The 13913-nt window shown below is 46.9% G+C and overlaps 2 protein-coding genes across 4 annotated transcripts in view; one reads left to right on the top strand and one right to left on the bottom strand.

Moving 5' to 3' along the window:
- The window catches only part of NBEA (neurobeachin), a 370152-nt gene that overhangs the window by 228055 nt on the left and 128184 nt on the right, over window positions 1-13913 (top strand). For 2 of the 3 annotated variants that reach the window (XM_081951245.1, XM_081951243.1), the window contains one exon: window positions 5153-5289. In XM_081951245.1, the coding sequence (XP_081807371.1) occupies window positions 5153-5289 (137 nt within the window). Of the gene's footprint in view, window positions 1-3399; window positions 3453-5152; window positions 5290-13913 lie in introns of those variants that run through there. The other variant, XM_081951244.1, reaches the window with a different exon arrangement.
- On the bottom strand, window positions 6425-9160 carry MAB21L1 (mab-21 like 1). Its single transcript, XM_081952851.1, has one exon. The coding sequence runs from the start codon at window positions 8650-8652 to the stop codon at window positions 7573-7575; it is 1080 nt and encodes a 359-aa protein (XP_081808977.1). The 5' UTR covers window positions 8653-9160; the 3' UTR covers window positions 6425-7572.

Consider the following 13913-nt stretch of genomic DNA (forward strand, 5'->3'; position numbering starts at 1 on the left):
CCGGGGGGGCGGGGGAGGCTCTTTTCGCCCTCCCCAGGCTCCTATAAAGCCTCTGGAGCCTGGGGAAGGCGAAAAATAGCTTTTAAAAAGGTGAACTCAGCTGGCCAGCGCGCACACGCGCGCTGGCCAGCTGACAGGGCAACGCCTCGCGTGCCCTGACAAATGGCTCCGCGTGCCACTTGTGGCACGCGTGCCATAGGTTCGCCATCACGGTTATAGTTGGACTGTTAAAGATAACATTTTGGCGTTGATTTTGAAGATGATTTTCATACAAAGCATGAGAGGAATTTATCACTGTCTTCTCCAGGGATTCTTTTCAACTAACCAGTTTAGTCTTCATCCCTTAGATTTTCTTGTAGTGTTGTGTCTGAGTATTTGTCAGACCCTGCTTAGCTTCTGAGTCAAGAGACAACCAGCCAGGTGTTACTAGCTGCTGATGTATTAGAGTGGAACATTACAAAGTGTTAATTTAAAAAACTGCCAACCTGAACTACTGAATTAACTATTATCAGTTATTTGTACAATTAACTCCATAAATATCAAAGGCCCAAATATTTCAGTTTAATTCTTTTACTAGTTTGTCTTCCAGATGGTTTCATTGAAATTAGTGAGATGTTATTTTAGTAGCCATAAAAATCTAGTTTAAAATTCAGTAAATAGTGACTTAACAAAATGTAATTTACATTCTCTATTCCAAATGTTCTGAATGGAGCACATGTGATTGTCCCCCAAATTCCATGGTAGACTTCACCCAGGACTAGATTTTTCAAAAAAAAAAAATCTATCCTGTATAATCCACCCACAATTTCAGTTTCTGAAACAGAAAATCTGGAGAGAGTTAACAGTGTGTAATGATGTTCCAAGAAGGGAATTTGTTTCAAAAAAAGCAAGCCATCAGATTTATAATGCCATCCTGCAGATGTTTCTTTTTGCCTATCTGCTGATAATTCCTAGGCTACCGCCGTTTCTTGAGAAGGATAATTCCCAAGAGGTTCAGCAGGATGTGCCCTCCCATTGGAAAGCCTTGGGCTACAGAGCCACGGAGAATTGTTGCTCGGAAATTGGATAGGACAGAAGCAATGGAAGAGCTGCTTCTGGGTTTTATTATTAACCTACATACTTGCTTCAAAACTAATTTGCATCGACGGACTTTGGTACACAGGACTCCTTTAAACTACCGTAACAAAACCAGCCTTTCCCCCCCTCTTTTCTCCCTCCCTTCCCCTATCTGCACCCGTTTCACTCTTTGTCGGAGTCCTAATCTTCGGCGGAGGCAACTCAGCTAGATCGATGATCCACATCGGAGCCTTTTCGTCCTTATTTGATTCTGGTTGTAAGGGCAGGCCGCCGCTACGTTCCGGTGTTCTTCTTTCGGCGAGAGGCTGGCAACGCCCAGGAGGGAAACCTGCTTATAGACAGACAGACAGACAGACCCAGGGCTGCTGGCCGCCTCCTTTGCCTTTTGTTAGCAGGCAGGCGAGGGACAACAAAGGGGGTGTCCTTTGAACAAGTGGAGGCGAGCGCAGGTGGAGAGCATCTCGGGCGCCTCCTGAGCCAAACAGCGAGATTTGGCACGGTCCCGCTTTCAGTGGAAAGGGACTGGTGGAAGACGCCCGTGAGATGGGTTTGGTTCGACTTTCACACGTGTTAACGAACCGCACCCTTTCTTGCCCGACTCCCAACATCCCAGGGGCTCCCTAAGAGTCGAAATGTCTCTTCCGCGCTGTTCTTTGGGGTGTCAAGTGCACGACACTTGGGGGGGGGGGGGGAGACAAGCAGAGCCGTGGCTGGTTTGGCCGCCAGTCCCGGGGGCCATATGGGAAAGCTGCACTATTTTGATTATGCCTAGTGTAAACAGTTTAATGTCGGATCCTTAAAATCCAGAGCCTGTCCCAAAGGGGATTAAATCATAATCCTCCTGCTCTATAGCTGTAGTGGATTAATTTGGTATTCTCCCAGTGGCTGCTTCGCTCCCTGAAGGCTGTAACAAAAAGACTCAGCGCTCCTTTAAATGTGCCGTGGTATTGGAAGTTGTAATTGGAGATTTCCAAAGGAAAAAGTGTTGAAAATGACACACCATTAAGAGTGCATGTTTCGTTTGCGCCTTTTCTATGGTTTGGAAGGCGGGGGAGTGAGAGATGTTCAGCGACAGGAACTCCGAGGGAGACAGAACGTAAACAGGTTATGGAAAGATGGCATTCGAGCGGTAGACACGATCCTGAAGGGGTCGGGTCGCTTCTTTCCCCCTGTCCGCAGAGGGTCCCTGCAGCCCCTCTGAATACCGCTCAACGCCGAGGCTCGAAGCCATCGAACTGGGCGGAGCTAGATCCTTTGCACCTTTTATCTTTGAGAGTGAAGAACGCCCGTTGGGCTCGCCTAGAGGCTGGAGTCAGTGTTTCTTCTGGCCCCGATAGATAGGACTGACCCTCCAGAAATAGGACCATTGCAGATAAACGTGCTAATGGAAACATCGCATGGTTAAATAAAAACGCTGGGTTTAATAATTCCGTGGTGGTTTTTGTTCAGGCCTGCCTTGGGTTTCACGAGGTTCAGTCTTTTTTAAGGGGGTGGCTTTGCTTGTCTCTCTTGCGCATGGCCACATCTTCCTGATTCATTTATTCCCAGCAGCAGTTTTAGCAAGTCGAGCCTTTTAAATAATTGAACCATTCTTTCATGGTCCCCTTTCCCCCCGTTGTGCTCGCGCCTCGCCCACAAAAGACTTTAACCTTCTTTCGGAAAAGATTTGGTGTTATAGGCTTTGGCCTTCTGACCACCAACTACCAACCGCTTTATTTTTATTTGGTTCATATAACAAGCGGAGAACCGGGAGGTAATTGGGTTAAGTACCCGATCTTTCTTCTGAGAACGAGAGAATCCCACTAAACGCCTTCTTATAATGATAGACTATCAGGCGGCTCCCGAACTGCATCATCTTTAGCGCCCTTTTCTTTTGGTGCTGGGGCCTGAAAAGCCGAGTGCTGCGAGAGGCAGCCGGCCAGGAAGGGTTAAAGAGCGCCGGGTAGAGGAACCGGCGAGGCGGGTCGCCGCGGGGAGAGTAGGGCAGGGCAGGCAGGGCGCTGCTGTCTGGAGAGCTCCTCTTGCCGCTAAACACAAAGGAAAGAGCCTAGGGAATCCAAGCCCAAATCCACTTGTAATCGCACGAGAGAATCGCGCATAATTACTTGAGCAACCTAGATTAAGATTGATGAGCCTTTAAAGCGCCGTTTCGGATCGATCCCCTGCCCCTAGCAGGAGCCCGGCCGTAACGGCAGCCAGCCCAGCGGCGCGCCAGGACAGCGCTCCGCCGAGCGCGGGGAGGGAGAGCGGGGAGGCGACGCGGGGGGAGAGAGCCAGCCGAGCCCAGCGCATGTGATCCGGATCAGCTGACTGGGGTCAAGAGGCCAGGGTGGCCTATTAGGAGAGAGAAAAACAAGAAAATGAAAGAAAATAGAGTTTGTATCAATATTATCCAGCCCCTGGTGGGCTTGCCTGAAAGCTGTCATAGGCGACAAACGGAGCGTTGCTTTGGACTCTGCAAAGGGACGCGGGGGGGGGGGGGAGAGGGGAGGCGATCCCTGCCTCTAGGAGGGAAGTTAGCACGGAAATCAGGGCCGAGCCACTCACGTCAAGCAGCTGGAGGGTACATGCGAGTTAAGTGGGTGGCGAGAAATGGGCCTCCAGAAATCCGTGGGTACGCGAAGAGGGAGCGCTCCATTGCGGCTGTGAGCCCAGGCCATCACCAACTTTAGCCAGAAAAGTAAGGCGATGGGGTGGCTGGCAACTTAACCCGGCCGCTGGCCGAAAGACCCACATTTGAAAGGAACACATTAGAAAATTGATTTCCTCCCCCTCCCCCGCTATACTGGCAAGAAGAGCTGCTTTCATTGAGCAATACTTAGTTATTCTAGCTTATTTCGGATTTCTTGAATGGATATCTGGATTTATTTATCCATTTCATTTTAGGATTACACCTTAATTTTGATCCTGATCCTTATCTCAGTTTTTTTAAATAAGTTATGCATAGATGGAATATATCATATAATACAATGACATAACGAAATCCTTGGGCTTTGACTCCCTCTTGTTGTTATGCGATATTTACATGTTATTGGATAATCATTGCTATCTTATCCGAGAATAATTCTGTAAAGCATTTTCCTATTCTTACAATTGTTAGAAATATCCACTACTTAGTTTCAGGATTCTATCGCTATAAAATAAAATTTTTGCTCACGTTTATTTGTAAACAAGACTTATTCAAATCGGCACATATTTCTGTCAAAATCGTTTTTTATGTTCAGGAAATCAATTTTTTTAAATTGCTCAGTTATTTTTGGTGGCTTTCTGTTTTAAAAATATTTCTGCCAGAAACCAGATTTTAATGCCAAGATTTCCTTTTTTACTCAGAAGTAAGTCCTGTTGAGCTTGGTCCCAGGAAAGGTCGCAGCCTAAGACAGCCTGTTTAGAAATTAAATGATGGCGGCTAAGAGAATATTTCTGGCATCTTGGGAGAAAAATCGATTTGTGATTTTTTTTCCACACTATACTGTAATAGCTACTTCCCCCCCCCCCAAATATGTGAGCACATCCACACAAACAAACAACAGTATCAGAGGCCTTACAAATGGTTGTATAGTGTTGAAAATGAGCCTTGACTAAAGTGAGAGATAATAATAAAAATTAAAATAGTCCTTGCTGATAGGACACTAATGAACTGATTTTGGAACTAAAAGATACTTGGAGGGAAAGAAGCACAATTAAAGGCAACCCTGATTTTACTCTAGTCATCTTCAGTGGATCTACTAACTCATTTTGATAAGATACTTAAATATCCAGAATTCATAAAATATTTTCGGTTATGATTTATTTTCTCATGAAAGAACACTTCCCAAACAGATCGCTCAGTCTTGGAGAGTCCGAGGTCTCGCATTGAGTTGGGGGTTTAGAAGACCCAGGCAATCTTGTTTCTTCTCCCGCCGTCCTGGGTCTGAGCACCTTTTGGGGCAGCGCAGGGTCCCGCTTTAGGAAACCCGCAACAACCTGCTTGCTGGCGCCTTGTCCCCCGAGTACAAAAGCTGTGCTTTCATTTTCGGCAAAGGGCACATCTGCCTCCGAATTGCCGCATCCTGACGTCGCCGCTCTTGTCTTGCAGGGCCCGTGGTCCTCAGCACACCAGCGCAGCTGATAGCCCCAGTGATAGTGGCCAAAGGGACGCTCTCCATTACCACCACCGAAATCTACTTCGAGGTGGACGAGGATGATTCGGCCTTCAAGAAAATCGACCCAAAAGTGAGTAAAGCGCCGGGAAGGGAGAGCGCCGGGTGGTTTGCTATAACTCTCGCTTGAAGAAGGCTGTACGGGTGTCCACTGCTCCTTCTCTTTTCCCTTCCTTCCTTCCTTCCTTCCTTCCTTCCGGATCCTTACAGCTATAAACGAATATAAAATCCAAGATTACTTCGACCTTTCCTTTTATCAGTCCCACCCCACCCACCCACCCAATCCTGACAGCCTGGGGTCTTTGAGCGAATGTGTGCAGTTTTCGCTGTTAAGCCAACTAGTTTTGCCCTGGAGGTAACGGAGGGCCCACACACTGCAGACCCGATCCTAGAACATACAACTACTGCAGACCAGGCGCTTCCTTAGAACCAAAAGAAAACAAACCGCCCTTTTCGAGGACCTGATTTTCGGGGGGGGGGGGTTGCGCTCCCGAGGAAAAGGAGGGGTTGTTGAACGGGGCTTGGTTTTGAAAGTGGAGCCAGGATGCCGCTCAATTTTCCGAAGAACGGAAGCAGAGAGAGTTATGCCTTAACGCCGACCAGCAGCAGTGATGCCGTAAAGCAGGAGCCGTGTTCGTTCCTCCTCCCCGCCCTTTCCCCCCCCCCCCGCCCTTACATGGCATGAAGAGTGTGGAAGGGGTAATTGTGTCGGGAAGTCATGTCCGTAAAATGCTATCTAAACCTTCATTAACGCCGGTTTAGAAAAAAAAAAGGTGCCACACAGACTGTGATAGTGTAGCAAAGTAAGCTGCATTTCGGTAGGGATTTGTTGTTCACCTTTTGGTTCTTGAAAGCGGAGTCCGGATTAGCTGCGGTTCATTTCGCAGCTGTTTACTCCCTCTGATTTTGGCCCTTGGGCTTAAGCATGATCTACCTCAGGAACAAAGACTTGTCCCCCCGGCTTGTCTGCCTACAAGGGTAGCCCTGGTGGATGCGGCCGGGAACTTTCGTCCCGAAGGGGGTCCGGAGAAACCGGCGCTTTCCTTTCCCAGTTGCGACTGGCTGATGACCAGCGTAATGGGCTTTAAGTTGAAGGAAAAATGGACCATAACCATGGGGCTGTTAGATAGATCTTTGCCCTCTATATAAATTTCACAGGTTTCCCTCCCTTTCTTGAAGTGCTAATTTTGTGGCCAACTAGGCCTCCAGAGGCACAGATTTTGAGAAAAACAGGCAGCCAAGTTAATGCAGTCTAGTAAATCCTTGAGGAGCAGATTTATTTCCTAAGAGGTTGTAAAAATGTTACCGGTTAATTACCATACCGTCCTGTGTGGCAGATGTTGATGGGGTCTGAGACCCGTTTTGGGGCTGTTATCCCTTTTAAATAAAACCATAAGTAAAATGCCACCGGAGATTTAACTTACGTGCCTTGGGAAATGCAGTTACCATCCCATATTGAATCCAGCACTGAAAGCTTTGCCGTATTTCTTTTACTTGTATTTATTAATTTGTAATTAAATAAAATCAACAACAGAAATTTAAATCACAAAAAGTAATTATCCAGTGTATCTCAAGTGCATTTTTTCCCAATATATAATTCCAATATTCACAATTATATAGACAAAGGTCAAAATTTCTTCTGAATATATTTAAATAACATTTCAAGTATATTTATGGAATGTTACAAAGAGAACAAGCAATATATTTGAAACCAAAATGTAAACTTTTAAGTTTAGACACTTCAAAAGACAAGAAACGGAAAGTACCGTGATGAAAATGTACCTTTGGAAAGGGTATCTTCTTGAGCGGAAAAAATGTATTGAAGTATCCAACAATAGCAATTTAAACTTTTTCACCAATTCACAAAACACTAACATCCACAATTTCAAAGACAACGCGAGATCACAATATTCCATACAATGTTTTAAAATGTACAGGGGTTGGGAGGTGGGGGAGACAAAACCGCGGTAGCCTTGTTTGTTTTTCTTTGTTCGGGTGGCCTCGCGCAAAAAAAAAAAAAAAAAAGGAAATACTGGCCTGGTTAATATAATCCCCCGGTCTGGTTTCTGTTCAGCAATGCTCGCAGGCAGGCTGAAGTGTAGCCGCTATATTGCTTCTCCCCAGGTGATAATAACACTCTTTGTTTTGTTTTCCCGAACGGGAAGTGGACGCCGGGTTGGTGACAAGTCGTAATCCTTGCGGTGCGCTTCGCCTGCGGGGACGGCCTCTTCCTTCAGTTTGCAGGCTTGGCGTTTCGCGTGGTCGGCTGGCAGCACCTGAGTCCCCCCCCCCCCCACAGAATCCTCGAAAGAGAAGGAGGCGGCTGAATAGTTGACGGCTGCGTCTCCTCGGCCTCCTAAAGTTTTTCCAAACTTTTGGGGTTGGTGAGTATTTCCCTCGCCAACCGCCACGTTTGTTTGGCTGCGTTTTCCAGGGCGGAGTGAGGTTTGCCTTGGAAGAGGTCTAAGTTAGGCAAGAAATAATGCGGGCACCGCCTGCACTGAAGGCAGGAGATGAGCTGCAGTAAAATCCCGTTGAGGCGGTCGCCCAAGCAAGACTCGTCCCAGTCCGATTCCCGCGGGTGCTTTTCGCACTCGTAGGAAACCAGGGTCTTCATGTGGTAGTTGTTCAGGGGCTGCCCGGGTAGCTCCAGGTGGCGATCCCGCAGCGTTTTGAGGATCGAGAGGCATTTCTTTCGGCAACCCCCCATTTGAAGTCTGTTCTCGGCCTCGGCGAACTGCAAGACCCAGGCGTCGCTCTCGGCCGAGCTCTGCTTGCCCGCCAGCGAGTGGCATTCCTTGGATAGGAGGTTGAAGCCTTCGGCTTTGACCTCGGCCACGCGGTTCGGACCCGGCCAGGGGATATGAGGCAGGGGCCAGTGGGCAGCGCTTCTGGGCCAGATCCCGGTGCATTTAAACGCCGGCGTGATCTGCACCACGTATCTATCCCGGATCCGCAGCTTCACCTCGCTGGTGTCCGCCACCATTTTCACCACGTCTCGGTAGCTGCATTTGTCCACGGCTTGGGCCACGAGCGTCTGAAACCGGGAGCGAATTTTGCGGGCCGAGAGGTAACCCGAGGCCGTGATGAACTCCACCCAAAGAGACATGCTCCTCTTGCGCCCGTCGCTCAATTTGAGCACCGCGCAACCGGGCAGCGAGCCGTCGTCCACGAAATTGAAAACGCCCATTTGGTTCAGGTAAAGGACCACTTCGAACTCGGTGGGCGAGATGACTTCCAGCCCCTCGTAGCGGTTGTCCATTTCGTTCAAGGAGCTGATGAAGCGGGGCTCCTGCACTTCCACTTCTTTGAGCACGTCCGAGACCACTTTGCAGACTTCTCGGATAGTTTTCGCGATGGCCGCCTTCCTGGCTTGACATTTCTCGTTGTAGTACTTATTGAGATGGTAAACCAGCTTGGCCTGGGCTGCGATCATGTTGGGGCAGAGATCCGGATTGTAGACCGGAGTCTCGCAGTATGCTGTGGGATCCAATGCGGCTGCTAAGGCTGGAGCCAACTTCAGAGGAGAATCAGACTGTCTTACGCTCGGAAACGTAACCAGAAGGTTATAAAAAAAAAGGCGCTAGGAGGCGGCGGCGTTTCTGCTCCTTTCCAGCTCAGATGCCTTTTCTTGCTGCTGCTAGATAGACCGTTTAGTTCTGGACAGATCTCCGATCCTTATCAAACACACCCCCGGCTTCGATATGCTCAGATGGGTGGCCGTTAGAGGATCTTTGAGTGAACAGCAAAACGCATAGAAATCTGCTGTTAGAAAAAAAAAAGTTTAAAAAAGTTTGAACAGATTTTAGCAAGCCTTCCAATAGTCTGAATTACACCTCTGATAGCTATATTTATGTGAGCTTCTCTCGGAGTAGCAACCATGTGTGTAGGATGGCTAGATTGCAAAGGAAGTGCCGGCGTTTCTCTCTCTCGGTGTGTGTATGTATCAGAAGAAGCTGGCTGTGGGTTTGTATAAGAACCCAGATGCACTCGTGTGGAAATTATAAAGGCAGGGCCAGGCAGGCGGGCGGCCAATCGCCACTGGGCTCGTCACGGCAGCCTCTTTCAGCTCCAGCCCGGTTAATTAATCCCTCTCTTGGCGGTAGAGAGAGAAACACACAAAGTAAAGGTAGGGGCTGATGGCACAGAACGACCAACCAGGCCACCTATCCACGGGCAATGATCGAGAGGGCGCTTAAAGGCGGTGCCACCAGGAAAAGACTTCGAGGAACTCCAAAGGCGCAGTCAGAGCCGCTTCTTAGCGCAAACGTGACTGCAGGTGTCACAAGCCCGCCGTCATTCGACCAGCAAACCGGAGAAGAGGTTCGCTGTTGGAGAAAGAGAGCGAGGACTCTCTGCTTTTCTGAACAGGGCTCAACTGGCGCTGCCTCCTAGCCGTTGGAAACCGGCAGGACAGTTTTCCACTGGTCAGCTGGCCAGTCTAGTGTTAAGAAGTTTCCTAACCTTGACCTCAAATGCCGAGAGGAGCCTCCCCTGCTCTCCCAAGCCCAGTTAAATAGCGCGAAGACCGATTTGACGGGTCTTAATCGATCGGATGTAAATGTTTTCTTAGATTGCTAGAAGACGAACGAGGTATCTCGTGGACGGCCGGGTTTGGCAATTTTCCGGACTGAGTTTCTGAAGCCACGCATCTGGTGGTCAGCACGCTTTGTGTTTGTTAGTGAGTTAGGTGCAATGTTGTCTTCTTTGCAATTGTGTAACAGAGGTTATCTGCAAGAGACGCTGAGGGTCCTGGACATACTTGCAAAAAAAATAAATGTCTTTTAATGATCCGAAGAGGGCAGTCTGCCACCCTCGTGTGAATTCGGGATTAACTAAAAGGATACGTGTGGCAGAAGGGGTGGGCCAGGTTAGCGGAGCTCAGACTGGCATTGGGCCGGCACAGCATTTCTCTCCGCAAGGAGCATCCCAGGAGGAGCTGAAGTGGGGCATATTTGTAGGACGCCTCCCAGCACAGCAGTTCCTTACGGGGCGCTGGCCCCAGAAAAACGATTCCCGAGGAGGGGAGGTGACCTGCGGGAACGTCCGGTACTTGGAGGGGCTTTTCGAAGCGGGAGGCGTGCATCAGCGAGATTTAAGCCCTCGAAATCAGCCGGATCTTCTTCCACATTGTAAAGTGGGGGCTCCCCAGGCAAACGGCCTTCGGCCTTCAGGTCCCCTTTCATTCTCCTGGATGCTGGTGGAAAACATACGGGCGTACTGTGCGCTGAGACTGTTTCAGGGGCTCATTTCCCTCCCTAAAATTGCATTCACGACCCCTCCCCCCCCCCCGGTGTAGTTTTGTAGGATTCACCCCTCAGGCGCATCACTTTAAGCCCTCTGCTCCAGCCACATTCCCCCCCCCCCGTTTCCAAAGCGCCTCGACTTCGAACTCCGATGCTCTGATCGTGGAACACACCAGGGGCCACTCGCCGCTCCAACCCCCGAACGGTCCGTGGCGAGTCCGCCTGGGCAGGCATTGAATCGGACGGCGGTGAAGATGCGAACACTTCTAACCGCCCCGGAGAGCGCGCCGGCCTGAAAACGCCTCGGCGGGTTCGCTGATCGCCCGACGGGAGCTGAGAGAGCCACGTTTTCCCCGAGTCGGCGCTTCTGCTCTCGGAGCGCCCTTCCCCGCTGGTAACCGGCGGCCGGGTAGGAAATGGCTGCAAGGCACTTCCAAACTAAGCTGGACTTTATGGGAGCGGCTGCCCATCGGCATCCGAGGGCTTCACAGGCAGACCTTTGGATTGGAGACTCATCTCTCCCCCACTACTCCCCACCCAAAGAAATTGGGGCTTCTGGCCCACTGGCATCAGCGCTGGACTTTCTGGACTGTCCCGGAGAGTCCCAGTCGGCAGGGACCGCCAACAGGTGAAGAAGGGGCGCTCTGGGAGACGTTGCCCACCCAAGAATGGCGAGCTCTTCGTTGGCCACTTGGCTCTAGCGCAACATGCCTCCCGTTTCCTTTACCCAGGAAGATGCTTTCGCCTTCCGGGCCGAGGACCGACCGGCCGGGCTGGATTGAGCGGGCCGATGGACCCTAGCCCTCTCCTCTGGGGGCCACCGTGAAGGTGAATCGCGCTGGAGCAGAGTTGTGCAGAGCGAAGGGCCCCGGGCCTGCGGAACCCGAGGGAGGTCTCTATTCTAGAACGCGCTTCTGCAGTTGCCTGCGCTTTCTGACGTATCAGGGCTTTCCGATTGCCTTCTCCAATCGCCAGCTTTTTGCTGAAAACATAAAATGGTACCTGATACCAGCCGGCCATTTAGATTGTCTTCTCAGAGGAGATGCAGCAAAGCTCTAACAACTGAAATCCTAAGACATCAGGAATCCTCTTTCCTTCCTGCCATCCTTCCTTCCTTCGTTGCCTGCTGAGAAAAGGCACACAGTGTGAGGCATTGAGTTACATTGACATTGTAGCAAGAGGCAGCAGACCTTAACCCAGGAGTCTAATAAGTCCCACTAAAATCGGAGATTTTTTTTGTTTTGTTTTTTTGCTTGGACTGTAATGATTGTCGGAATGGTCTTAAGAATGTCCTGTTATACTTCCTGGAGGTAAATATTTCTTGCAGAATATATTCTGTAAATACATTACTGGTGCTTAAAATATAAAATGCAAACCATAATTTATAGGCCTCCACAATCAAACTGGACTGCTAAGAGCTTGATAGCTTAAACTGCAGTCTTTATATGCTGAAGAGCATTCTCAGTGGGCCTTACTTCTAGCTAAATATGCATATCCCACTGCTGTTACCAAATCCTCTTGAGATCACTAAGCCAAAGTCTGTAGATCAGGTTTATCTTCTCTTAGGGTTAATTATTATTATTTCAGCATTTGCCACTACTGATTCAAAGGGTTTTGGTATATTTAAGTGTGCTATTTGAATCAGGCAGCTAATAAAATACAAATAAGTTATAAAACCCACTAGTTTATATTTATTTATATGAAATAGAAATGATCATATTAAATTTCAAACATTTAGGAAGACACACAAATGAATTATTAGATGTGTAAAACTAGCAGAGTTGCCAAACTCAAGATGAGCTCAGCCATTTATTATTTTAAAATCACTTTAACCGACTAGTCAAATTTTATTAACTTTATTTTATTTTAATTCCATGGAATCAAATACCACGAATCACAGTGCTTTTCAAGTAGGTGATTGGACTCAATAAATGCATTGTCTTAAAATAATTGTGCATTGGAGATGCTTGTTTGGGGCTGATCTTCTCATGATTTTAAGCACTGTACTTTTTACTTTTCTTGGTGCTATACACCCACTGGATATAAGTTTTAAGTTTTAATTTTAGTATCATGAATTTTTTTATCAAAATAATTGATAAATATATTATTGTGTAAAGAATAAAAAGAGGTATTTATAGTAAAATGATATATCCTTTTTTTCTCTCCTCTTGTTTTGACCTGCCCACTTTTGCATGATTTGTTATAGTTAGAATTTCCAGACATTGATATAAAATATTTTGTCAAAAATTATTCCTATATTGTTTCAGAAGCCAAATTTAGTTAAAGATACATGCATACTCGTTACATTTATAACACATTTTGCATATTATGAAATTGTCATTCTACACATTCGTACTCATGTTATATTTAATAACTCTATAACACCGAGGAGACAGCACACGAAGTGAGTTATTAAATTATTTATCCCAATTGATGCAATGTGTTTGAAAGCTCATTGAATGTGTCTGATTTTAACTGTGTTTTCTTCTTTTCATAATTCATACTCCTGTCACCACAATAAATTTATTTTTGCAGTAAATTAAACAAACGCATATCTACAGACAATTCATTTTATTGATTATTTTTCCCAAAATAAAATAACCAGAAATTTATCTTCCAAGTACATTTGGTGATACTTCTGATCTTTTTATTTTATATTATGTACATATATGCATATACATATACATAATTACCATGCCTTTTTCAAATAGAGCCCTGTTCAAAGGCTGAAAAAGCAATTTTAAAAGGTTATTTTTTTTCCTCAATGCTTTTTGGTTTATAATATTAAAAAATGTATACTGTATCAGCAGTAAATATGCATAATTACATTATAGATGACCTCTTCATACATATATGTATTTGGTGTCTAAAACAGTTCAGGTTGGGTTTCAATGTTCTTCTTCAGATTAAGATACTGTGTAATTATAGTTGTTCTGCCTCAGGACTTTGCTACATATACACCCAAGAAACCTCCTTCCATTCCCCCAAAGAGTAAGCATAGCAAATCTTTCATGCATGCCATTCATCTTTGGAAATAAAGCTTACTCAGCTTTAGATAGTGTGACTCTCTTTAAGTTAAGTGACGAAAAGGGTACTCCAGTCCCATGCTGGTCTTGCTGCCCATTTCCTTTGGCGAAGAACAACAATCCATACCTTCTTTACCCCCAATTACGATGTGGTAATGAAGTTCAGGAGAGGCTATTGCTTTTTTGTTTCCCTCTTTTACCTCATGTTATGATCTCTATTACAGTGTAGTCAAGGGGGAAAAAATAATCATAGAGCCCACCTTGTACACATAGATATAGATCTATCCATATCCTGCGTTTTTGAAGTCCAGCTAACACCCCCCCCCCCCCCGAATCATTAAAATTATGGTTCTGTCTTCTCTCAGATGATCCTTGAAAAACACAGATACTACATTTATTTTGCAGACTATGTGTAGCTCAAATGA

Source organism: Natrix helvetica (assembly GCF_964273705.1).
Source record: "Natrix helvetica genome assembly, chromosome: 4".
Lineage (NCBI taxonomy): Eukaryota > Metazoa > Chordata > Lepidosauria > Squamata > Natricidae > Natrix > Natrix helvetica.